The sequence below is a fragment of the Ictalurus furcatus genome, chromosome 24, assembly GCF_023375685.1.
Source record: "Ictalurus furcatus strain D&B chromosome 24, Billie_1.0, whole genome shotgun sequence".
NCBI classification, from domain to species: Eukaryota; Metazoa; Chordata; class Actinopteri; order Siluriformes; family Ictaluridae; genus Ictalurus; species Ictalurus furcatus.
In genome coordinates this window covers 10,608,327-10,635,445 of record NC_071278.1, presented here as the reverse complement: position 1 = coordinate 10,635,445, position 27,119 = coordinate 10,608,327, and the positions used below count along the sequence as shown (strand labels likewise).

Genomic DNA, 27,119 nt, shown 5'->3' with positions numbered 1-27,119 from the left:
GTGCTCTCGCTCGTGACCGCGTTTGAAACCATTTCCACGTCAAATAAACGGCGCATCGCTGCTAACTGAAGTCACCTGTTGCAGTGTTGTAGTCAGTAGTGTAGAACAGTGCAGGTTAAAAGAAGATGTGCGATATGTTGTAAGTGCACTGGTTTGGATCTGAGAGTCCCGGTGATCCAGGTCGGGTGTTGTGTCTCGCTCATCTCCCATGTTGTGACTACCAGCAGCAGCAACAGAGCGAGGCGCTGCCCGACTCTCAGCCATTTCTTCAAGTTCCTGTTCAAGTTCTTTTTGTTTTCTGTTTCTTTTCTTTTTAATACATATATCGATACACATCTATATAGAAGAGGGGAAAAAATGGCGGATTACGCGGACGACACCGGAGCGCGAGCATTGCTGGCCCTGAAGTCCGCGCCGTGCAGCCCGGTCCGGGGAGCGAGTCCGCCGGCGCACGCGCTCTCGGCCCCGGCGCAGGCCCTCGCGCGTCTCCACGGCCGCGACTTCGAGTTCGTCATGCGCCAGCGCTCCGTCACCGTGGGCCGCAACTCGTCGCACGGCTCCGTGGACGTCAACATGGGCCACTCGAGCTTCATCTCGCGCCGCCACCTGCAGATCACCTTCGAGGAGCCCGACTTCTATCTGCGCTGCCTGGGCAAGAACGGCGTGTTCGTGGACGGTGTGTTCCAGAGGAGAGGCGCGCCGCCGATCCGGTTACCCAGAGAGTAAGTGTGCTCTCCTCTTCATGCTCCTGATCCTACTGCTAAAGTAGCCCTGTGCCCGTCCTTCCACGAGCCCATGGAGCAGTAATGCGATTTGGAAAGCTAAAACTGAATGCAACTTCACTTCTTGCGCAATAGAAACACGTTTATCTTGACAGCACAGCCATGTTGCATTAGCTGAATAAACACAAATCATTGTTTTCACTCTTAATGTAAACACAAACCTGATCATTGTGTAGAGTTGCAACACAGCAAGGCGTTTTATTCTACTGTATTAACTTGTGTGTGTGCACACATATACACACACACACATATATAAAACATATACACACTAAATACAATGTCATGTTAACTTCACTTGAGGCCTAACAGTTCCCCCTAATGCCTATTTCCAGGTAAAGACATCTATCCTAGCTGGAAAAGCCACTTAATCCTGGAATGAATCGGATTAATAACTCGTATTCTTAACCTGGACAGTGTTACATTATACTAGAGAAGCTGTATGATTGTAAACATGCGCCTCCTGTAAAGGTCGACATGGCCCAAGAAGTTAAAACAGAGATGTGTAAGTGGTTGTACTTTGACAACAGCAGTGTGAGGGGCGTGTGTGTTGCTCCAATTGGTTGGGAGTTGAGCACCACCTCAGCATGGGGCGGTTAGACAAGCTACACACACACACACACACACACTTATTTTAGGAAAGAAAAAAAGTGAGCCCCATGCCAACAACAACTTAAACACGTCATGCATGTGGTGTTTCAGCTCAGGGTGTCAGGAGTACTTGAAACACCGCTTGATTTCTTGGATTTTTACACGTGGTTGTGATTTCTTTTATATGATGCAAATTGATCCTCAAATCTCCACGAAGCCCGTCAGCGGTTATCGGATCCGTGCAGGGCCGGAACCAGGATTGAAGCTGTAGTGAGGGCCACGTTGCAAACATGGAAAAAAAAAATCCTGTAATATACACTTAATATACCTAATATTTACATCACCAGTGGCTAATCCGTGTTGTGTTACACTTGTATAAAAGTGCTCTCACTCCAGTTTCATTTTTAGTGCGTTAAACATTTAAAAATGTTTCTAACGGATTACATCTAACGTTACTGGAACTAGCAAGCTGGATTGGCTTTTTACACACATCCAACTGGCCTCTCATATTTATTTCTTGGATAAACTCAGTGATTATATCTACACCGTCTGGCCAAAAGTATGTGGACACCTGACTATCATCACACCTGCATGTGGTTCTTCACCAAACTCTTGCCACAAAGTTGGAAGCACACAATTGTATAGAATGTCTTTGTACAGTGTAGTATCACAATTTCTCTTCACTGGAACTAAGAGCTCCAGACCTGTTCCAGCATGACGATGCTGGGGGGGTCTCCTCAACCACCACTAGCATGTGGTGTGTAGCATCCACCTGGATGATGTGACGGCAGCCATAGTGCACTAGAACGCCCAGTACACACCAGCTATCAGTGGAGAGGAGAGTGATGTAGCCAGTCCAGGGATGGGGATTATTAGGGGGCCATGGTAGATAAAGCAGAACGTATGCGTCATTTTTTACGCGTACGCTAGGAACAGCGTACAGAACGCGTGAAACAAATTTCATCATCAGCAGTGTACGTGCACCGCCCGATTTTTCTGACGCACATGCGCATTTAATTCTTTTGCAGTATTTAGTTGTTCCACAAGGTGGCAACAGTGACACATGGGCCACTGATTCTCAAGGTAGTTGAAGAAAAAAAAAACGGAAACGAGTGTAGGTTAGAAAGTACCCCCGTTTGTATAATTCTAGCCTTAAAGTGTATGAGGATTTGTATATGGGTCGCCTAATTGTGGCGAGAGCTCGCCCAAGCATTCTTCTTCATGTTGTTGTGATTCTTCTTCATTGTCGTCCTTCACACCAGAAGACCTGCTTTACTGCTCTCTACTGACTCTTGTAGACAAGGAGCGGTACTGCAAGTTGTTGTAATGCGCACGCGTCGACCGCCTGTGTACACGTACATGTCAAATGGAGTATACTTTGAAAGGCTATACATATGACTGTGCGCTTACGCTGGTGTATGCGTAAAAAAAAAAAAACGCAGTACAGCAGAGGCTTAAGGGCTAATGGGGGCTTTTTAATGACCACAGAGAGTCCGGACCACGGTTTAACGTCTCATCCGAAAGACGGCGCTGTTTTTACAGTATAGTGTCCCTGTCACTATGGGCCTGTTTACACCTGGTCACTTCATGCGTTTTCTCTGATCGGATAGCTATCTGATTGGTTAAAACGGTTCCATTTACACTTGGCTACGTAATGTGTTTCAGCTGAACGGATACGAATCCGATCTTCTATTCCCGCGCAAAATGCAAATACAATTTTCCGCTGAACTGTAACGCTAGCCGCCGTTATTTTTGCTCTGTTTGGGTCGAGAAGAAACCGAAAATGCTTGCTATGACACTTACGCAACAAAAGGCAGCACTTATGTGCAGCATTTTCACTGTCGGCAGTACTAATCTTTAATCTCTAGCTAGATACCTGGATGGAATCTCGGAATCAACACCTGTAAGAAAATATAGTGCTGGGTTCTTTTACAGAACAAGACCGGCTATCCAGTTTCAGAATGGGGCGCCGGACCTTCCATTATCTTTGTGTCAGCCTGCAAAGCAGTTTAATGAGGAGCCACACACATCTCTGTCAGGCTATACCAGTCGATAAGATGTTTTTACTTCCGGCACAGCTAAAGCGAGTGACGTACCTCCGTTTGGGAGGAGAAAAGAGGCTGACGTATGTGGCATCAACAACCGGATGCATTTAGACTTGTCCGGTTTCGTCTGGAATGCGTCCAAGACCATCTGCTGATGTGGTTTGAGCAATCGGATTTAAATCCGTCTCGGAAGGCGTTTACAGGTCTTTTCACAATCGGATAGCTATCCAATCAGAGAAATAACAGGTGTAAACAGGCCTTATACTGGGGCGTTAGGCCCCACACCTACCACAGGGTGAGCACCCCCTGCTGGCCTCACTAATATCACTTCCAGCAGCAATGTAAGTTTTCCCCAGTTTTCTCCCATCCAGGTACTGGCCAGGCTCAACCCTGCTTAGCTCCAGTGGGACACCAGGTGAGAGCTGCAGGGTGATGTATGGCTCTGAATGTACACCAGGCCTTCTCACTTGACGTCAGTGCCTGATCCCACTAATGCTCTTGCAGCTGAATGAACACAAATCCCCACAGCCACACTGCAAAATCTAGTGGAAAGCCTTCCCAGAAGAGTGGAGGTTATTATAACAGCAAAGGGGGGGACCAGCTCTGTGTAAATGCTGACGGTTTTGGAATGGGCACGTATAGGTTTGATGGTCAGGTGTCCACAACCTTTTGGCCATATAGTGTATGTCAGATGTTTATCGCATGGTCTCGTGAGTGCTAAATATAAAGGCAGATTAAGTCTTTGGACAAACCTACAGCGTCCTCGGCTGCCCTGAGGTCCAGTCCGTCACTGTGGATTCGTCTTTGAATGCAAGTAGGAATTCGTATTGAACCATCATATTGTCAAGACAGAACCGTCTCTATATTAAATTTGTCAGCTGGAGGTAAAAAAAAAAAACAACAACAAACTAAGCAAAAAAACCTCTTTGTAGCTAGATATGGCCATGGGGTTCATGTAAATTGCGTTCATTCAGTTTTCATTTCAAAATGAAAATAAAAAAACAAGGAAACTTTAGCTTTAGTTCTATATCTGAATTCATGCCTTTGAATACTATTATACTATTAGTGTTATTAGTATTATTATACTATTAGTGTTTTGATTTTTTTTGAGCAACAATAAAAACCTCATTGCACATTGCATGGCTGTGTTTACATTGATTAATGTACAAAATCAACAGAGGGTATATAAAAACACTCAGACCTGGAACTACCATTCTACAGCCTCTTCTTTGATTGAGATGTACTCTGGAACCTTTTTTATGTTTTCATTAAAGATATTTAAAAAAATAATAATAATAATTTTAAGCACGTAGCATTAGCTGTGCATCACGCACTGACAGCAATCTTTTAATCTTCCCTGTTCTTGCTACTAGCTATGCATCTGGGTCATTCGAGATTGTTGATTCGTTTTAACCCCAGAATCTGAAATGATAAAAAAAAACAAGAAATGTTTTTAAAGCCCAAAAATTGTTTTTACATATACCGTGAAGGGAAATAAACGTTCAGACGCTTTAGTTTTCGCTGTTTAATCTACGTCCAGTCTGTATATCTACTTTTCAAATTTACACACGCAGTGCCTTTTGACTTTGGCCTTATAAACATGGACAGAAAATCTGTTATGTATCCATAAGCAGAAGCAAAGATGTGTTTAAAAAGCTAAAATTGTTGGGGAACAAATTCTTCAAACACCACAAAGTACCGACATTAGTAGTTTTGCTGTAATGCTCTTGTTGGCATTTGAGCTTTGAGACGTCTATGGTAAGAAGCTTTTTGCAGATTGTGGTTTAATTTTGGCTCGTTCCTCTTGGCAAATTGTCTTCAGTTCCCGAAGCTTATGAGGATCCTTCTGGTGAATTCCCAATTTCAAAATCCTCCATAAATCTTCAATGGGATTCAAGTCAGGAGATTGGCTAGGTCATGCAAGGCCTTGTTGAGTTATTATGGCTGTATTTGAGCGTGTTGTCTTGTTTGTACGTCCATCTTCTAACTTTCTTAGCCAGTGAGATGAAATTCTCCTCTAACACGTCTCGTGACGTCGCTTCGTTCACATTTCCTTCAATGATGTGTAATGCCCCAATACCGTTTGCAGAGCAGCAGCCCTGTAATATGATGCTCTCACGTCTGGAAGTCACTGTGGGTACGTTGTTCTTGGGAACACTTATTTCTCCAAGCATGACCAGGTTCTACTTCAGTTTCGCCTGACCGGAGTATATTGTTCCAAAAAAGTTTGGATTTGGCTATATGCTTTTAGATATGCTTGAGGTGTCTCTTTTTTTTAAATTATTTTAACCAAAGGAGTTTTGTGTGAGGTGGGAGGAATGGAGATGATTGCAGTGCAGTTCTCTGGGTAATTGTTGCTCCCGCTGCTTTCAGGTCATCCTGCAACTCTTTTGGTTTTGGTTTTGGTTCCATGACCGTTCCGCTTGCATGTTATCGAACCAATTGGACTGACCGGGGACCTTTGCTATGACTCTATAGCATTTTTCCAGTCAAATTTTGTTTATCATTGTTGTCCTTGAGAACTTTACGAAGCTCCTTCAGCTTCACTATGATTGCTACTTCTTCCTAATCAAAGGCAACGTCATTTATAATGACAAAACATGATCAGGTCATGTCAGTCCTAGAGTAAAGTGCAAAAATTATTCTTAGAACAAAGAAATATAATGTATACCAACAAGTGTATGTTTCACAGATATTCCTTCATAATCCCAATGAATAAAAATGAACATATAGGTCATATAAATAAAATAAAAATTTTTACAGACGCTTTTTCGGTAAGCTCTCTGCATTTGACTTGGCCCTTATCAGTGCACAGAACAGAGCCATGGAGCTTGTTGTCATGGAGCTCACAATGGCTATTCCAGCACCTATGAAAACACAGGCCAACAAACAGAACCAGAGCTGGGTGCGTGCCAGACATGCCCATCAAAACAACTGTAGTGTTTACACTGCAGCAGCAAACGGAGAGCTCTCTGAGCCTGGTTAATTTTTTTCCCTAAAGAACCGTACCAAATCCTTTTTGGCTATGCTGATCCAAATTGTGAAAACGGCTCCAGTTCCACTAGAGCTTGTCGTCTTGGGTGCAGAAAGATTTGGGGAGTTCAGAAGTGTTTTCTCAGATGTTCGGTATTTGTATTTCACAAGCATTTTTCTTGGGAATGGTGCTGTAAATTCTTACTTACAAATTCAGACTTTTAATCATAAAGGTTAAAGACTTTTCTTATTAAAAGTCATACACACTCACTGTTCGGTGTATTAGGAACATCTGCACAATCGTACAGTAATCCACTCAGCCAATCATGTACTCTTGCAGATACAGGTCAAGAGCTTCACACAAAACATTGGCTTGGGCGCAAATGTGATCTCGGTGACTTTAGCCGTGGTGTGGTTGTTGGTGTCGGATGGGCTGCGGAAAAATTTAATTTTACACTTCAACTTTGCGCGTTCTGAGATGCTTTTCTGCTCAACATGGTTGTAAAGAGTGGTTATTTACGTTACCGTGGCATTCCTGTCAGCTCAATCCAGTCTGGCCATTCTCCTCTGAGCTCTCACATCAACAAGGCATTTTCTTCTGTGCAACTGTGACTCGCTGGATGTTTTGTTTTTGTTTGGGTTTTATTCGCACCATTGGGTGTAAACTCTGGAGACTGTTGTGCAGTGTGAAAATCCCACACTGAAAAGAAGAAAAAAAAAAGGGAATATGTTGTCCTGACTGACCACCTGTTCCCACTGTTTTCAGTGTGGGAGTTAAGAGAAACTAGAAGATGTATCTAATCTACTAGTTTGAATGATATAAAGTGAGTATGATCGGTTCACATGGTATTAACGTGATCCAATTGTTACCACAGATCTTACAAGGATGTTGGTGCTGACAGGAAAAATGACTTGTTTAATAACTGGTGCGCTACGATCGTGCTGTGGGTAACGCTGACTCCTCACAAAGCCGGGGCCTGGGTTCGATCCTGATGATTCACTCGAGTGACTGTGCAGAGTTTGATTTTATTCCAGGAAAATACATGATCAAATCGTGTTGGCTGTACGAAAACAAGTTGTGCTAATGTAACTCGGTTCATTCACATAGAACCAATGTACACATTTGAATCAAGTAAGTTCAGTGAGATTTTTTTCCCCAGTACATTTAGCAGTTTCTAAAAACCAAGCCACCGTCAAAGGCACTGAGATTTTATTTCCTCCATTTTGATGTTTGATGTGAACAATAACTGAAGTTCTTGACCTGTATCTGTGTTGTTTTATTTATGCTTTGTTCTGCTGCGACATGATTGGTTGATTAAAATCATTGCATGAACGAGCAGATGTACAGGTGTTTCTAATAAAGTGGGCGATTTGTGTACATGTAGAAGAGTTACACAACACTGTTGTGTGTGAGAGTGTGTGAGAACTACACTTTTCAGCTCAGAGGAAATCTAATGATCTGAGACTAAATTAAAATGGGAGTGAGGCTCAGAAGTGTTGCAATTAAAAAACACACACGCACCATAGCAGCCATCTTGAATAATCACTTTCTGATAAAATCCTTTATCACGCTGCTCAAGCAGATGTGTGGTTTGTAAAGCACAAAACTGGTAGCTATAAGCTTCCATTACCTGTTAACCTCACTGCATTAAAACAAACGAGATGCCTTTTGGACTGATGAAGTACAGCATGTCCCAAAAGTCTCCTTACATAAGGAACTGTGTACTGTATGCCTGCACCACGTCGGTTGTGTCTTCGTCAGCGGATGTTCGTAGACGTCCACTTCTTCTCGGTCGGTCCACAACACTTCCAGTCGTTTTGAATTTGTTAATAAGTTTGGCAGCAGTTTAATGTGTGATGTGCCTGCAGTGTTTCCCGTTAAAGTCCATCACAACCTTCCGACAGCTTTACAATCCAGCCATGAGAACGATTCCAATACATTCTTCTTTTATCAAAGGCGCTCTTAAAGGCTGTCTGGGGAAAAAAAAAAAAAACATAGGGGAGAGCACCCTGAACAAAAGAACTAGGCATGTATCTAGGGCTGGGCGATATATCGATATAATATCGGGATAAATGTTTACGCGATACACTTTTCTGAGATATCGTTGGTATGGTGATGTATTTTTAAAAAAAATGTTTTTAATAAGTACAAATGAAATGGCAATGAACGGATGTCGTTGATTTGACGTAATTAAAAAAATACCGTAATCATCTTTTGTCTTCGTAGGCATTAAAGAAACGTATCGTCAAAGTCGGTTTAGCGTACACGTATCCCATCCTTATTCATATCAAGCATTGCTAGTCATTTTCTTTAATATTGACATCCTTATGATCAGATTTCATGCTGTATGAGGCTTAAACCACTTTCTGAATTACTGTCAATAAAATTCATGTACCTGGAAAGCTTCAGGACAGCAGTGTTGTCAGAACCTGATGGTGCTTTTATGTGTGGTTTTATTTTGTTTCGTTGAAATCCGTTCATGGATGTAAGACTTTAAACCGTAACTGCACAAAGCGTAACATTTTTCACGCCGAGCTTGACAAGATATCCATGACCGAATGACTAAAATATCGGTTTGGCTTTGTTGCAGCCTGTGCAGAGTAAAATTTCTTGAAAGAGCATGGTGTGTTAACTCGAAAGAAGCTGCACTGGTCATAAATGAAACTTGCAGCCGAGCTATTTCAAGGATTACTGTCTGGTTTCTGAGCAGTAGAACCCTACGTATAATATCAAACTGCATGTTGTAATTATATTGCTGCGTATTTATGCCATAATGACAGGGCTACAGAGTACTAACAGAAACACTTTCTTTATATCACGTGCATGTGTGTGACTAAAGCCTGTCAGGGAAATGTTCTCTGTAACACACTGTATAACTACAGATTTTTTTTGGCAGTCTGCAACTACGTAAAGGCATAGCTCACGCTTTTTTTTCCTGCAAGCGTATGGAGGGTCGTTTAATGAAATTGGCATTTATATGTTAAATATAGTTGATCTATTTTCAGCTTCTTTATTTATTTCATGTGTAAGGGAAGCTTCTAGCTACCACGTTGGCTTAGCACACACTGCATGTACAGTGGAGATATATATAAATTTAAAGTTTACCCACCCCTGTTATATAAAAATGGCTGTTTTTTTGTGCTGTAATTTAAACCATGGTTTGGGGAGATTTAGTTGAGCTCCGATGTTTTTTGTGAGAAAGAGCTTCCGTCTAGCCTCCCTGCCTCATAGCCTAGACGTGTGAAGAATGAGAGATTGTCGTCACATGCAGAGAGTAAATCAGTACTTGTCTGATATTCCTGCAGCTCCTTTAATGTTGTTGTAGGTCTCTTGGCAGCCTCCCTGGTCAGTTTTTGTCTTCTCTTTTTTATAATCTTTGGAAGGATGTCCTGTTCTTACTAATATCACTGTGGTGCTCCATTTTCTCTATTTGTTGATGATGGCCTTCACGGTGTTCCCTGGTACATCTAATGTTTTGGAGATTTGTTTATACCCCTCTCCTGATCGATACCGTTCAACAAGTGAGATACCGTACATGCTTTCTAAGCTCTTTGAGAACCATGGCTTCAGCAGTCATATGAAACCAAGAAGATGTGAAGAAAATCCCACAGGAACAGCTGGTCTTTATTTGGGGTTCATCAGAATAATTTAATTGATGACAGCTGTGTGATAATTACTTATGAATATGAGATTGAATGAGACCGGTTCAATCTGAAGACAGCCACGTAACCAATTATAAAAGGGTGTGTACACTTATCCAACCAGTTTATTGTAACTTTTTTATTTCTCTATTTTTCCCTAAAAAGTTTCTAATTTTTTTTTTCCACTTTATACCTGTGAGATCTGTATACATGTCCGGCCATTACAGGCTCGGCTACTGCTTGGCATCATTTAGCCACTGACGGGACGCCAAGACATAAGGATCTTCTCTAGTTAAAGCATTTAAAGGTGTTAGTTACCTGAATAACACTTTATGGCTGCATCCAAAAGGGCATATTTGCGTACTATGTAGTAGGTGAAAAGCATTACGCCAGAGTGGTAGTTTGTCTGAATTGTAAGGCCCTGTTTATGCTAGTGCATTTTCGTTTTAAAATGAAAACGATCCTCGTCCACAATGGCCTTTCCCCTGTGTTTCAGAAACGATCTCCGTCCACACTACACGACCGAATACGCATGTCACATGACCATTCATGTGACATGCGCACTGTTGCGTGTGCATACAATAAACAGGAAGTTGGTTGCTAGTCCAAACCGGCGTTCCATGTAGGGCTTACGCCGCTCGAAATGAGATGCCGATTTCTCTAATCATAGCTCGCCTCTTGCACATGAAGGCAGCTGCAGTATTATAAAATACAGAATTTAACTGCACAATGGCTGCTAAGAATGACGACAAAGCCAGCAAAGCTTGCGGTTCAGTCTCCGTGTTGTTGAGCGTAATGGTTATATGGTAGGGCTTGACGAATCGGGGAAGGATACGCAATAATCCAGTAATCCAATAATTCCACTGAAACGCGAGCCCGGGGGTTTCAAACTAAAACGGTTTTCGAGGGTGGAAACCGCCGGAGTAGTGTAGACGACAGGCGTAACCCTAGCAACAGTTATGCGTTTTAAAACAAAATCATTTTGCAGTATGCAACCGATGCATACTACACGAGTCCCATGATGCAGTGGGACTGGTGCGGACGAGCTCGGGGGCGGGGGGGGACCGTGTAAGACAGCATTGGCTGTTTTAAGTATTAAGCCTTGGTTTAACAATACCTGAATAAATTATTAACTTGTTTAGGATTTTTGTGTTTATGATGACGTCGAAGGTCACATGACAACGCTAACATGGTGGATGCGGTATGTCCGGGATTGTAGTCATAATACACACACGTACTGATTAGTACGTGCAGTGCAATGCAGTACGTACTGTCGCAGTATGCGATTTCGGACACAGCCCATCTTTTAGTGCTAATCCATAATGATAAATGGATAACGTTTTAGCTATCTGTCTGATTTCTAAATAAAATCCTTGATAGTCACAGATTATAAGCAAGTAACGTGAAGTTGGTTTTTGCAACCAGGTTGGGCGCACATTTCTTTTTGTTTACAAACACCCAGTGTGCTTATAAGCGTCCAGAACTTGTTTGCTACTTTAGCCTGTTAGCTTGTATAATAGTGCAAATATTATTTTAGTTTCATTTTATGTTTTATTCTCTGCCCCGCCAGGTGCACATTTCGTTTTCCCAGCACGGTGATAAAGATTCAGTTCACTGCGCTGTACTACAAAGAGGTGCTGCAGGAGGAGGCGCCCATGTCCCCAGTGAGACCCCTGTACCCGCAGATCTCGCCGCTGAAAATCACCATTCCTGAAAACGACTTCAGAAGCATGATGAGTCCTCTGCCTTCTCCGACAGGAACCATCAGGTACAGCTGAGTCGGAACATTAACCAGCATGAGGCTCCACATGTACTGCTTCACTTCGCATTCACAATAAACTTCTGAACTCTTAATGTTTTCCTAAAGCGAAGGCTAAGCCGAACCTTATGCTGCATGTAAACAGTGTTGGCTGAATGCGAACCTAATACAGATTTCAGTTGGAAGACCGATGCTTTTAAATGATTTGAGTCTGCTCTGGGAAATTCTGGAAAACAGCCAAAAATATCTTGGCGAAAAAATGAAGTTTCCCCAAAACAACATGAACATGTTTTTGTTTAGGAGACTTTCTAATTTTGCCTTGGCTGTCTTTCTGCAAAGATCATGTCGTGTGAGGAGCCAGTTTAACCAACACAGTGGTAAATACCGTCATTCTGCCTTAATACAGTCCCCTACGAAAGTATTGGAATGGCGAGGCCAATTCTTTTGTTTGTGTTATACACCGAAGACGTTTGGGTTTGAGTTCAACAGATGGATATGAGACGGGAGTTTAGGATTTCAGCGTCTAGAGGTGTCAAACAACATAAAACACAGAATCTTTAGAAACAGACCAATCAATTTTCAGAGGAATAAAAGTATAGGAAGAGATCAGACTTAAAGTAAAGGACAGTAAATACATGTAATATTTGGTTGCATATCCCTTGCTTGCAATAAATGCATCAAGCCTGTGACTCGGTGACATCAACAAACTGTTGTTTCTTGTTTTGTGATGCTTTTCCAGGCTTTTACCACGGCCTCTTTCAGCTCTTGTTTGTTTCAGGTGGTTTCTTCTTCAGTCTCCTCTTCCGGAGGCATTAAGGCCCAGTGATTGACCTGGCCATATATATATATATATATAAGTAAACCAAGTATGAAACATTTTGGAAGACGTTTAGCTAAAAAGTGTCAACTTTTTGGGACACCCTGTACATAGATTAGGTTAGAAATGTGAGGTAGGCAGGGCTTTTGCTTGCCTGTCAGGATAAATTGGCGGTTAAGGCTCTGGGTTACTGATCAGAAAGTCGGGGGTTCAAGCTCCAGCACCGCCAAGCTGCCATTGTTGGGCCCTTGAGCAAGGCCCTTAACCCTCTCTGCTCCAGGGGCACTGTATCATGGCTGACCCTGCGCTCTGACCCCAACGTCCTGACAAGCTGGGGTATGCGAAGAAAAGAATTTCACTGTGCTGTAATGTATATGTGACCAATAAAGACTCATTATCATTATAATTTCACCACGTGAAGGATTTTCCCAGGACGCCTAATTCCTATTTGCCGTTAATCTCCAAATATGGGTAAACTGAAAACATGAACTAGACCTGATTTTGTGAGAGAAGTGATCCAGTCGGAAAGTTCAGTTGAGCTGTGTATTTCATATCAGACTGATCTACAAAGGCCAGAGTTCACCAATACAGTAAGAAATTCTTCAATTTCATTTCTTTAAATTCTTGCACAGTAACGAAGCAAAGTGGTTTCTTAATATTTACCTAATGATGATGAAACTATTTGTTTTATTTGCATTCGAAATGTAAAACGAGATTCGGATTTACGATTCGTTTCTTTAATCCGAAACAATCTGAGAGTATGACTGAGAGGGCTGTTTTTCCTGGTTCTGAAGCTTTTACTTGCTCAGCAGGGAATGTATTTTGGTTCCTCCAAACACATTCCCAGTGTTTCATTCAGGCTGCTCATGCAGAAGGGAAGTCTGCCCCCGGCGGCCCCTCTGCGTCTCTGCACCGCGTGTGACCGTGACTATGAGCTCGATCTCTGTGTGTGTGTGTGTGTGTGTGTGTGTGTGTGTGTGTGTGTGTGTGTGTGTGCCATATATGGTGTGTGCACAGCTCTGAGCGCTCTGATTGGTGGAACGCCAAATGTTGTGGGGTTTTTTTTTCTATTAGCGAACTGACGGATAGTTTCCTTTTTCTGAGGGCTCCTAGTAGCCTACCCCCATCCTCCCCTTTCTCGGTCAGCACCTGCACCCAAAACAAACAGCGTGCTTGCTCACTATGCTTCCTGCTTTCTCGTCCACCCTCCTCTAGCTAGAGCAAAAGGGCTTTTTTTTTTTTTTTTTTTCTTCAGCTAGTCTGACAAGTTTTCCACTGCTGAGCATGTGGGTTTTTGTTAGTTAGTGTGCTGTTTTGGGTTTTTTTTTTTTGTTGTTTTTGCAGCAGTCGAGCCAGTAGGGTTTAAAGATTTGCACGGGTACTAGGGCAGATGGGATACATATTAAACCTACTATGTGCTGGACAAAACAGTCGTTATAATCAAAGTTTGGAATTTGGCACATTTGGAACAGCATGCGCTGGATTATATCGTATATCTGACTTATGAGCAATAGTTTTGTTTTTTTGGTTTTTTTAGCAATCTGAATTATTGTTGCTCATGTTTTGATCTCGATGAGTTAATTATTAAGCCATTAAAGAGGTTTCTTCTGTAAATCATTACTTAAGATAACCTTTTGGAACCCTGAGCGAGGTGTTGAACGGTACCTCTTCCTGCTCACTATAATTGCCAGCGTGTGAAATCATTCATTGTATCGAAGCTCTATTGAGAAGGCCAGTTGTTCCAGTTGTTACAGTGGCTCTGCTGTAAACTGGGGAAATATAGTTCATTCTTAGATGCATTGCAGGTTTCTCTCTTTCACCGAACAGAAAGATTGGACTTTTCCATACAGCTTAATAGGCTGAATTCTCGCATCTGATTGCTCACGTCTCGGAAAGTAGTTCCAGCTGTAACATGAACGATGGGTTAATATTAACGCGCTCGTTCTGATATGTTATTGTTTCTATAGTAGCAGCTCATACACAGGGACGCACCACATAATCTTAGACTAATAATAAATGGATTACAAAACGTGTTGTTTAACAAAGAAAAAAGATATGAAAAATTAATGTGGTGATGGTTTTGTTCGGAGGCATATATCTAACGTATGGAAGCATGGTGCTTTGCCAAGTCTTCAGGACAGAGGAGTTTACGCTTTCTGGTTTCTTGGTAAAATGACAAACTGCAGGGGTTTATTTGTTTTGGTTTTTTGAGCGAGAGAGAGCGAGGAGAAAGAGATGCTGTTATGGGAACGACTGTTTATCATTGCTGTAACAGGAGCTAACTTGTCTCTCGGATGTCCCACAACATTAAATCTTAACTCTAAACTGTTCAAATGTGCTGTTCATGAACAAATTAACCCTCATGCGTCACTTAAAAAAAAAGTTACACATGGGTCCAAAGAGGACAAAAATGTCCATGTCCAAAAACTGTCATAAAATATTATATTCATATTTTTTTTCCACTTTTTTTTTTCTTACCAGCAGCAATTACTAAACATTTATTCATTTTCATAATTGTAACCCTTTAAATTCTGGTTTCTTTACATAATGCCACAGATGTTTGTTTTTATTGTAATTATTTTTTAAAAAATTTAATTATTTTCCATGTATTAAATGCTAAGCAGAATTTTCTTTCTTTGATTACAGTCTTTGATATGTCAGTGATTAACAACAACATTCATTTTGATGCATTAATATTTTGTATGTAGTGTCAGATTTAAATATTTTTAAAAATTAAAAAAAAACTACCACTCAGGTCCAGAAAGGACAAAAATGTCCATGTCATAAAGCTGTAATAGAAATATTATTTATTTATATTTTTTTCCACTTTCACAGACTTAAATTTAAGGTTTTCTTTTAAATTTAAGTATTTAAAAAATAATTTTTACCAGCATCAGTTCTGATCATAATTACCAAACATTCATTCATTTCATAATTTTAACCCTTTAAATGCCGGTTTCTTTACATAATGCAAAAATCTTCAAAGCTCAGGAACCTTCTTTGACTCATATACATGGGGTGGGATTTCCAGTACAATATCATTTCTTTCTTTCAAACTGATCACACATGTCAAATTTTCAGTTCACACATACAAACCACAACTCTGATGCACACACACAATTGTAGCTGCATCATTTATTCAGTTGGTCTGCAGCGCTCTATAATACAGCAGAATCAGAAAAAAGGAAAAGCATGCATTTTCCCCAGAGACTAAACCTGAGAAAATAATACACATTTCAGCATATTTATAAAAAAAAAAAAAAAATCTACGTTTTGAAACCTTGTCAACAAAATAAAAGCCTGTTAACATAGAATGCATGATTTTATGCTTAAACGTCATGGGTATTAAATATTGCAGTTTGAATGGGTTTCAACGAGGACATTTTTGTCCTTAAGGTCCTGAGTGTAGCTATTTTGTGTATCTAGTTTAAAAATAGATTTATGAAATCAAATGACGGTGAAATATTAAAAATCCAATAAACATACACACCTTATGCAAAATGTATTCTGTTTGCATTAACACAGACAAAATGATTTAAAAATAAATAAATAAATAAATAAAGCAAAAAGAAAATTGTCCATAAGGACGCACAAGGGCTAAACGTTATGAATGTTGGTAAACCGCTGTGGTATAAGAGGAATAACGGACTCCAGACTGTGCCGTTATACGCACATCATTCGCTACTGTTTTGTGTTGTTCGATATCCCGACACACTGGTGTAGATAACTGTTGCGTAACTGCACAGTCTGTCAGATGTTATTCCTTACTTAATGTAGAGTATTAAAAAGAAAGGATGCCATATGTCATGTATTTGTTTCCGACATTGCTTAATGTGCGAGTATTATGAAAACTTGAATAGTATTTGGACAACGACGTTCCTTCTGACTTCTCTAACGTAGTACGTTCCTGCTTGTGTTTTCAATAAGGATGAAAATCATCATACTGTAGGGAGCTGACCGTGATGGGTGGTGGTGATATTAGATGAGAAGTCTAAAATCTTATATTTACGTAAAATCGCACGAATATCGACACGTTTGGGATCGACTTGGGCGAGTGCCGTGTCATATTCAGTATAACGTCACGACTATGATTTGTGCTTTTCTACAGAAATGTATATAGAGTAAGTGACATTTCAGACACAATATGGCCAAATGTTCTGTTTATTTTAGTAATATTAATAGATCCTGGCTAGTGATTTGGACGTTCGCGTTAAGGGTCCTTCTGGTGAAATTAGCGTCCGTTCTTCATTTTCGTCTTCAACTGACGAGCTTTCGTATTTAAAGTGAAATGTTCTATTCCTGGAAAGTATTGCTTGCCATGTCTGCAGTTGGAGAATGATGTCACGAACACTACTGTAGAACCCATTTCGAACTAGGAAGTACAAGACTGTGAGAAATTGGCTTTATCAAACGATTGCAAACACGGCACAGGTTTAGCAAAAAATATATCTTTAAGTATAGGTGTGTAACAATTATTGGAACCCTTTTAGTCAATACTTTGTGCTACCTCGCTTTGCCAAGATAACAGCTCTGAGTCTTCTCCTATAATGCCTGATGAGGTTGGAGAATACATGGTGAGGGATCTGAGACCATTCCTCCATACAGAATCTCTCCAGATCCTTCACATTTCGAGGTCCACGCTGGTGGACTCTCCTCTAAAGTTCACTCCACAGGTTTTCTATGGGGTTCGAGTCAGAGGACTGGGATATCCTCGCTTCTTTATAACATTCCATGGATTGTATTTTTCTTGCAACCATCAGTTGCGCTGTTGTGTTTGGTTCTACAGAAGTTCAAGCTAGCTCTGCTTGGCCAGTTATACCAGCTGATGGAAAAATCGAGATGCATAAAAACAGATAAATCACTTGTAATTATGAGCTGGCTATATTGCAACCTCTTTTATGGATGGCTCGGATGCGACACGTGCCAAATGGCGGAGATGCTGTTCGGCTACGGTTCAGCATGCCGTTGCTGTTTTATAAATTAATGCATTATTTTTTGACAGCATAGCTGTACATATGCTCAGGGCTGAGTGTTCTACTGTAAAGGGGGGTTTATTTTTGGCCACAATTGCTTTCGCAGGTTATTATTATATTGTGTTATTGGGTCCAGTTGTTTATGAAAGGACCGCTTCAAGCCTGGACTTCAACCCCACGTGCAGCCTGTGCCCTCTTCCGCCAGACAAAGGCTTTCTTCCTTACTGATCTCTGTACTCTCCACCCACATCAAGGCAGCAGAACAACAGCTCTGACCCTGCTCTGCTCCTGAGGCAGCCTGTTACACTCAGGACATACAGCAGTAGTAAAAATAACGTGTGTGTGTGTGTATGGTGTTGGGAGGTGGGGGTGTGTTCCCTGGTGTCTAATATAACAGCAGTGTAACAGAATCTGTCAAACAAATAGAATATGATGTGACTTAGCACAGAGACAGTCAGAGGAACAGCAGGGCTATGCGTTCCTGGGTATATCATCAGGGCTTGAGGCTTATTCCTCTGAGGCACTGCTGCCTAAGTGCTATATACGTATACTATAACACAACACAAGAGAAAGTATGTATTATTATTACTATTATTACAGAATTGCTGAACTGTTGACGGTAAACAACAGCCTGAGGGTAGAATCTAGTAGGTTGTGTGCAAGCTCCTCTGTGCTCCTAGATGATAATCACAAGCACTTGGGAGAATGTTGTTCCAAGAAACCACATTTGTTTACAGTGTCATTTTTTTGAAAGGCCCAGAGCCATCTGCTGGCCGTTTGTATGCTTTATATATCAAGTGGCAACAGAGGAGTGATGAGTGAAATGATTAGCTCTAGTGTGTGTGTGTGTGTGTGGAGATATATATATATATATATATATATATATATATATATATATATATATATATATATATATATATATATATATATATATATATATATATATATATATATAATAGATAGATAGACAGACAGATAGATAGAGAGATATACTGGACAGTTGAAGATTGGAATAAGACCACCTTCTGCTGTTCTAGCTCACCTGCCTTAAGGTTTAGCATGTTGTTCATTCTGAGTTGCTCGTCTGCTCACCGTGGTTGTAAAGAGTGGTTATTTGCGTTATTGTAGCCTTCCTGTGAGCTCAGGCCAGTCTGGCCGTTCTCTTCTGGTTGCGACGTGAATGGGCAGTAGTGGTACAATGGCTAAGTAGGCTAGGGTTCAAGCCGCAGCACTGCTACTGTTGGACCCTTGAGCAAAGCCCTTAACCTTCTCTCCTCCAGGGGGTGCTGTAGCATTGCTGACCCTGCACTCTGACCCCAACTATCTAACAAGCTGGGATATGCGAAGAAAAAGAATTTCACTGTGCTGTAATGTGTATGTGACGAAGGCTGCTTCTTCTTCTTCTTGTTCTCAACATGCACTAGGGTTTTTGTTGTATAATTCACTTTTTTTTCTCTTTGCTATTTTTTGTTGTTAGCACTGTGAGTTAGCTATAGATGTGCTCCTGTTTTGGTGGAAATTAGCTGAAGCTAGCTGTTTTGGAGATTGGACTTGCTTGGATTAGATGTAAACATGGAGTCTTGCTAAGCTTGGTCCAGACAAATGCTGACATGTTGTTATACGCTGACTTTTTTTTTCGTTTCCTTTTTCAGTGTACCTAATTCCTGTCCAGCGAGTCCTCGGGGTGCGGGCTCCTCTGGCTACCGCTACGGACACAGCATAACCTCTGACCTGCAGTTGGCGGCCGAGTATGCGGCCAAAGCTGTATCAGAGCATCGCACAGAGGTGTCGGATCGAGACAGCCCCAAGGTTCGTAATCGTGAGCAGCTTCAATCCTGCATGTTGCTGATTATCTGTGAGCATGTCTAGATGTCTGGCTGGAGATGTCCAGGCTTGTTTTTCTGTTGGCTCATGCTCCTCAAGTTCACAGAGTTGCACAGTTATGTAGCACAGCACAGTAAGGATAGCGATTGCTCATTCGGGATTTATTTTGATGGCCTGTATGTGTTCTCTCATAGGACGAGTCCAAGCCCCCGTACTCATACGCACAGCTGATTGTGCAGGCCATATCGTCGGCTCCAGACCGACAGCTGACACTAAGTGGCATCTACTCCCACATCACCAAGCATTACCCGTATTACAGGACTGCAGATAAGGGCTGGCAGGTGAGTTCAATGTAAACATCGCCACACCTGTCTCACTCTCTATCAATCGGCATTCGTCTAACTCCGTCTCTGACCTGCTGGATTGTGTCCAGAACTCCATCAGGCACAACCTGTCGCTGAACCGCTACTTCATCAAAGTGCCACGCTCTCAAGAGGAGCCGGGAAAGGGCTCGTTCTGGCGCGTCGACCCCTCATCAGAGGCCAAGCTGGTGGAGCAGTCCTTCCGCAAACGCCGTCAGAGAGGCGTCTCCTGCTTCCGGACACCATTCGGCCCACTTTCCTCAAGGTGAAAAGCCTCATAACTCTGTTTAACCCTCCAACACACACACACACACACACACACACACACACATTCTTGTGAGGAACCATTGATATAATTATTAATGCAGCTATGCTTACATCTAAATCTAACCCGAATCTTAACCTCAGTAACCAAAAGGAAACCTCATGGAGACTTTCCAAGTGCAGAATATTCCTGTCCCACAAACACACACCCAGGGTCTCAGTGCCAGAGAGCAACTCTTCGGTTTGTTCTCAATTCCTTTTTTCCCCCTCTCTTCTTGCTGCTCTTATTTGCTCGGCAGAACGAAGTAAGTCATGCCTGTGTAATAAATCTAATTATTCCAATTGATCCGTTTCGGGCTTCTTGGGTGTCATGTCGTGCGGCGGCTTCTAATCTACACTGTGCTAGTCACCTGCTGAATGGTGTGTGTGTGTGTGTGTGTGTGTGTGTGTGTGTGTGTGTGTGTGTGTGTGTGATGTCAGGCTGAGGTTGCTTGCAGTCACAGTGTGACCTCTGTTTAGTACATAGAGTTGTAGGTCATGAATGTGGCTTTGTTTATGTATGTGTGTGCTTTTGTGTGTGATGGACATGTTGCTTTCAGGAGCGCTCCAGCCTCACCCACCCACTCCGGCCTACTGTCTCCTCACTCGAGCGGCCTGCAGACCCCCGAGTGTCTGTCTCGAGAGGGCTCGCCCATTTCCCACGAGCACGAGTTTAGCACCAAGCTGGCATCGGTGCCCGAGTTCAGATACTCTCAGAGCGCCCCTGGTGAGTCTCAGTCTCCGGTGTATTCGATCTGGACGTTTCGTAAATCTCTATTCTGTATGGATCATTTCGCTAACTCTGTGTGACTGCCAGGTTCCCCGGTGAGCGCGCATCCCGTGATCGTGGCATTGCCTCCTCAGCCCTCGGCGTCGGTGGCGAAGCCCTTGGCGTACATGCCGGCTTCCATCCTCACCTCCCAGCAAGCCTCCGGTCAGGCCGTGCACGTGCTCCAACAAGCTCCGGCCGTCACCATGGTGCGTGTTCTCAACGCTGCCTCCAGCTCCGCCAACGGATACGTCCTGGCTAACATCGGCTCCGCGTCGGCCGGGGAAAGTTCTGGAGAGCACAGAGGTACCGCTGCGCCGGTACCGGCTCCACCCTGCCCTTGTGTTGACTGCTCAACTTTAGCATCCTTTCTAGCAACTGAAGCTTTTTCCGTGTCTTTGTGAAGGTGCTGTGGACGAGATGGCAGCCCCCGTCTCCATCCCTGCAGGCAGCCGAGTGATTCAGTCTGTGGGGAGCCACTTGAGTTCAGCCTCTAGAGGGCAGCAGAGTTTCACTGTTCTGCAGGCGACTTCCATGCCTCTGGGTCAGCACCAGCTCCCGGTCCAGACCATCACCCAGAATGGCAAACACGCTCTGCCCACCGCCACCATCTCACCCAACACTTATGGTAGATCTGTTTGAGAAGAGTAGAGTTATGCCTATTGCTGTTTGTTAAAACTAAAACTGAAGATGGAAAATAATGTTATATTAATTATAGATTTTTAAAAAATGTACTTACGTAACTGCTTACGTCTTTCTATTACAGAAAACATTCACAGAATTCACCGCACACCATGAAGTCACTGCTTTCATTTATTTATTTATTTATTTATTTATTTATTTATTTATTTTTATACAGACCCATGATGATTCCTTAAACCTATTTTTTGACATTTCAAGAACAGTACACAATGCACAGTGTGTATTCTTGTGTTCTGCCCTAACGATAAGACAAAAAAAGTCTTCTCATCAGATGTAAATTAAACTTAAGAATAAAGCTAAAATATCTAAGAATAAAATAAATTAATTAATTAATAGCACGTTTGCCTCACACCTCAGGGATTGGGGTTTCGAATCCCGCCTCCACCCTGTGTGCGCGGAGTTTGTGTGTTCTCCCTGTGCTTCAGAGGTTTCCTCCCCCAGTCCAAAGACATGCGTTGTAGGTTGATTGGCATTTCCATATTGTCCGTAGTGTGTGTGCGCGATTGTGCCACGCGATGGACGGGTCCCCCGTCCAGGGTGTCCCCTGCCTCGGATAGGCTCCAGGCTCTGTCGCAACCCTGAGTATGATAAGCAGTACAGAAAATGGATGGATGGATGGAAATAAAAATGGAGTCGCTATATATTTTGTCAGTCTGACAAATAGTAAATTAAGCATCGAAGACCAGTCAGTGTCTGTACTGATGGACTAGCCTTGTTTTGGAGGGTTAAGATTGCAGCCTACTATTGTTGTAAAATATCAGCGATCTACTCATCCATCCAAGATCTAGTGGAAAGCCTTTGCAGAAGACTGGAGGTTATTAGAACAGCAAAGTGAAAAATTGCCTGGTATCGGCCGATACATCGGTGCATCTCTAGTTTCAACCATACGGCAACAGAAGAAGGTCAACAAACCTTTGCCAAGTACACATAGAAATCAGATGAATCATTCGAACACGGACAGGAGAGATGTGAGCAAAAACATGTCCACTGTGGTGGACAAAAATGAATTGCTGGGTCTCAGGAGGTTAAATCAATCAATTGATAATTACATATAACTGGTTTAAAACATTTTGTGCATCACATCCAGCAAGTGTATTCTCTTTCTCATACGGGTTCGCTTTAAAGAGGCTACCTGCACCTGAGTGCTGTGTTATCACCTGCCTCAATGAACCACGCACACCAGGGTTCGACTCAGCCGGACGAACACTGAACATGTGCTATCATCCTAAAAAAAGCTATTGGCATTAAAAGGACAACTGTAGCCTGCTTTAATTTGCCGTTGCACACTGCAACCGGCTACGCTGTAGTCTAACCGACCGTTATCCCCTCCTTGTTCCTCCTTGTTTTTGTGCTCAGCTTTCACCAACCCTCTTCAGATCCTGGCAGCACAGGCCTCCACCTCACCCCCGGTGCTAGTGAACAGACCCTCCAGCGTGGAGATGGAGGAAGCGGGCCAGCAGGAGCCTGAGTCCAAACGGCCCAAGATGGAGGATGATGGCGTGGCGTCGGTCCCCCAGCCTGTCATTGTGGCGATGACCCCGGAGGCCAGTGACTGAGCGAGGGAGCGAGTGAGTGGAGAAGATGGTTAAAGCAAGTCCCCAACAATAGTGTTAGCACAATGTGCCATTGTTATTGAGGGGAATTTGTTTTTTTTGTTTGTTTTTTTTGTTGTTTTTTTTTAATAATGTCATTTTCATTTCTTTTACTAAGAACTTCAGTTATTTGTGAGAGAACGAGCCCTGAACGAGTCCGCATATTAAGGGCACGTAGGAGCTAAATGAATTATCCTTTAAACCTTAAAAAAAAACAAAAAAAAAAAAAACAACGCAAATGCTGAGATGGTTTTAAATTTGTGGGTTTCTTTAAAGAGCATGGGAAAACGGACCCTTAAAGCTATTAAAGAGCTGGATGCAGACGCAAGGCGACGTGCTGCCGTGTAGTTCCTCACAAGGTAGAGTGAAGAGCAGTACTTACTCTGGGTCGGGGCGGGACCAATAAAAATGATAACTAAGCAGCTACTTCTGTACGGGAGCACTGGCCTCTCAGAACTGAAGCATTATGTATTAAGCTTGTTGTAGGCTCGGTTCTCGTGGGTTTCTTTCTCTCATCTCCAGGGGAACCTTGGCTTTATTTATGATTCTCTGCTATAAAGCATAGGTTAGAAACACCATCTGCAGAAATTGGATCGTTATAACTAAAACTTACACAACAATTTCACAAAAATAAATTTCATACATTTCAAGGCCTGACTGTCTCTCTCTCTCTCTCTCTCTCTCTCTCTCTCTCTCTCGTTCTCTCTCTCTCTCTCTTTTTTTTTTTCCCGGTTCCAAGCCTTGAACTCTTTAACATGCTATAAAGTATTTTTCTATGGTGAGCTATTACCTTGCGTGTGTGTTTAGATTTTGTAATGTCTAGCACATGCCTGTTCGGGAATCGAGTCTGCAAACATTAAACATGAATGTATGTAGCTTTTGTTTTTCTTTTTTTTCTTCTTTTTTTTTCCCCCCCTCATTCTTTCATGGCTCCCTCTCGACTAAATAATGTGTTAAGAAATTCGAATGTGATGTCCTTAATGTTTTTGTTTAAAATGAAACTAATTTTGAAGTTCAAACCCTTCAGTTAATATTAGGGTTAGACATACACCTCTGCTCCGGATGACATGTTTGGCTAAAAATGACAGTAACTAATCAGATATGTATTATTTAATAATAATTAAGCCAGACGTTCATTATAAATGCTGGAATATTTCATTATTACAAGGGGCTACTGAAAACCAAATATGTTTTTCTGTTTTCTATTTCGTAAGACCCAGGAATGTAAGAATGTAATGATTAACGTTAATTATTAAAGAGGCTACTTTTCCACTGTCCACCTTCCCGTGACCTCACAACGATGCTGGGAGGTACTTAACGAATGCTAAACGCTTTTCGAAACGTTCTCATAACAACTCGTTTTGTTAGACGTGATTTTTTTATTTTTCAGTTTAACTAATAGAGTACAAATACAGTGTTTGACGATCACTAACACGGTGGTGTCAGTTTCCACTTTATAAAAGAAGCATCAGAACTGAGAAAACACTCGAAAAGACCAAATGCATGTCCACTTCATTTAGTGCCTTGAGCTCTGTAGCAAAGATACTGCTTCAAACTCTACTACATGCTGCTTTGGAAGTTAAAACACTGAAGCTTTATCACTCGTCGGGGTCCGAGTGACACGATAACAGTGTCCAATCTGTCGGAACGAACTAGAAACATGATCAGAGTTTGGTTCGTGTTCACGTTGTGAGCAAAAGAACCTAAAACATGTTTGTTATAATACCTACAATGCTGAAATAATCAACTTTTATAGATAAATCTAAATAAGTTTGTCTTCATAAGCGTACCTGTGACATGGGGAAGGAGGAAAAGGAGGAGGGAAGGGGGAAGGCTATTGAGGAAATCAGATTTTCCCCCTCTTTTTTATTTGACAATGTCTTCTTTAACGCTCTTCTCCATCTGTAAATCTACACCAATAGAAAACATCCACGCAGTTGAATCGCTGAAACTGCTGACTTAAATTGAGTTCAGATTAATAAAGCATTAAGAGCAGTAAGCCTTTTATTAGGGTTTTAAACCTCTCAGTAATGATTAAGCACTTGGTTGTCGAGTTGAGTTTCTATTCTCCTAACTTTCCACTGCCTAGATAATATTTCACATACCTTTTTAATAAAGTGTTTCTATCAACGATTATATAAACCATATTTTGTCAGCTGATTTTGATGTATTTTATTTGTGTGCTTTCTTTTCTTTCTTTTTTTTTTTTGGTGTTTTATGCATATTAGCTTATGCAAGTGTTTATACACTAAACATTTATAATTTAAAAATTAAGTCTAATAAACCGATGCACGTTTTTCTTTCCACTTATTAGTCGGTAGGACCTTTACTGATTGTATACAAACCATGTTAGTCCTTGTTGAAAAGCATTGCATTGTCTTTAGAAGCCATTATATGTTATAAAGATCCTGTCATTCAGTAGTATTTATCTGATATTTTCACATAACCTGACGAAAAGGAAAAAAAAAGAAAAGAGTAGACGTTGCTTTCTTTTGTTATTTCTGAAATGTAAAGAAAATCAGCAATAGTGTCATTATGATTAGCTTTCTTACCGAGTTTACTAACCGAGCGCGTTATGAACTGTATGTTTTAGTTGCTGTGTTCATATAGGGCTGTTTGTTCAAACCTTTTATCTCAGCAGCACCAAACTCTACTCTATGCTCTTATAAAGTCACCGAGAATCCTCATTTGGACTGCTAAAAATGTCAAACTGAAAGAGAAAGGAAAAAAAAAAGAAAAAAAGACTATAGATAATGGCTGGTTTCTGAAAGGAACTATTTTTTTATATCCATACCTGTCTTTTCTTTCAAATGTTTCAAATATTGTATACCCGGTATCTCGTTCTGTATCTCGTTATTCTTCATTTTCTTTTCAGATTCATCCTGATGACATGAAAGCAGTTTTAATGTAATAATGCATTAATGCACATCTACGTGCAACTCTGTCTGTCCTCTTTTACTACCTTGTGGAAAGCTCTAGGAAATGCTGAAATGTGACCACGGCCTATTAAAAGGTTTGAGATGTCCAAGGCATCCTGTTCTCTCGCTTTGATCATTTACACACCCATACGATGCAGGTTTTTGGAGACTGTTTTGAATCATGCAGAATTGTGTGTGAAGGATTTGCTTGCCTTTGACGTAGTTGATTTAAACCATTATACAGATCTCATATCTTGAGTATTGTGAGTGTTTGTTTTTATTGAGTGAGTGTTTCTGTGTTTTATAAAGTGAGCGTCGTAAATCAGGGCTTTTTTTTTTTTAATGACCAGGAAGAAGTGGAAAACAACACTATCGCCTTAAAGGTGAACTCAGCAGGTGTCCATCCCCCGAATTATGTTTCATAGGGGGGTTCTGTTCAGTGACCCGTATGATTGAGGTGAAGCCAGCGTAAAAAGCAGCACAGCAGCACAACTACAGCTCATAAAGTACACAAAAGACTTGATCTAGCCCAAAAAATGTGGGAACTTGAACTAGTTTTTTTAAACTAGCCCAATCTGGCAACCCTGTCATTAAAAGTCTTTCTGCTGCTCCTCCTTCAGTGAGATTGTTCATAGTGAGCATGGAGCAACATGATTCCTGCCCCTATGGGCTGCTATTAGCACTTAGTTGCCATTTTTACTATTGTAACAACTACTGTAGGTGCAATAATAAATCTATGGACGGTAAGTGGCGAAGTAAGCACACTGCTCCACGATTGCACAACATCTAGAAAGGTGAGCAAATCAATAGAACATCTTGTTATATCTGTAAAATAACGACACTTTTTAAAAAATATCGCTGGTGATTTAAAAGAGAACATTAGTGTTTCTCCTGCCTAATATTGTGTAGGTCCTCCTTGTGCCACCAAAACAGCTCGGACCCATCGAGGCATGGACTCCACAAGACCTCTGAAGGTGTGCTGTGGTCTCTGGCACCAAGACGTTCGCAGCAGATCCTTTAAGTCCTGTAAGTTGCGAGGTGGGGCCTCCATGGATCAGGCTTGTTTGTCC

General features: G+C 41.7%; 1 protein-coding gene across 1 annotated transcript; it reads left to right on the top strand.

The window, feature by feature from the left end:
- The first annotated feature begins 255 nt into the window (after nt 1–255).
- Nucleotides 256–26,163, top strand: foxk1 (forkhead box K1). The gene is made up of 9 exons (XM_053612255.1): nt 256–722; nt 11,601–11,798; nt 19,232–19,388; nt 19,598–19,744; nt 19,837–20,030; nt 20,629–20,795; nt 20,886–21,143; nt 21,244–21,465; nt 22,896–26,163. Exons 1-9 carry the CDS (start codon nt 358–360, stop codon nt 23,093–23,095), a joined length of 1,908 nt encoding a protein of 635 aa, XP_053468230.1. The 5' UTR covers nt 256–357; the 3' UTR covers nt 23,096–26,163.
- Nucleotides 26,164–27,119: the final 956 nt, after the last annotated feature.

Excerpts from the sequence above, each read along its gene's own strand:
- foxk1 (XM_053612255.1), top strand. The coding sequence starts at position 358 with ATGGCGGATTACGCGGACGACACCGGAGCGCGAGCATTGCTGGCCCTG. Across the intron at positions 11,799-19,231 it reads TCTCCGACAGGAACCATCAG|TGTACCTAATTCCTGTCCAG; the intron begins GTACAGCTGAGT and ends TTCCTTTTTCAG. Across the intron at positions 19,389-19,597 it reads CGGATCGAGACAGCCCCAAG|GACGAGTCCAAGCCCCCGTA; the intron begins GTTCGTAATCGT and ends GTTCTCTCATAG.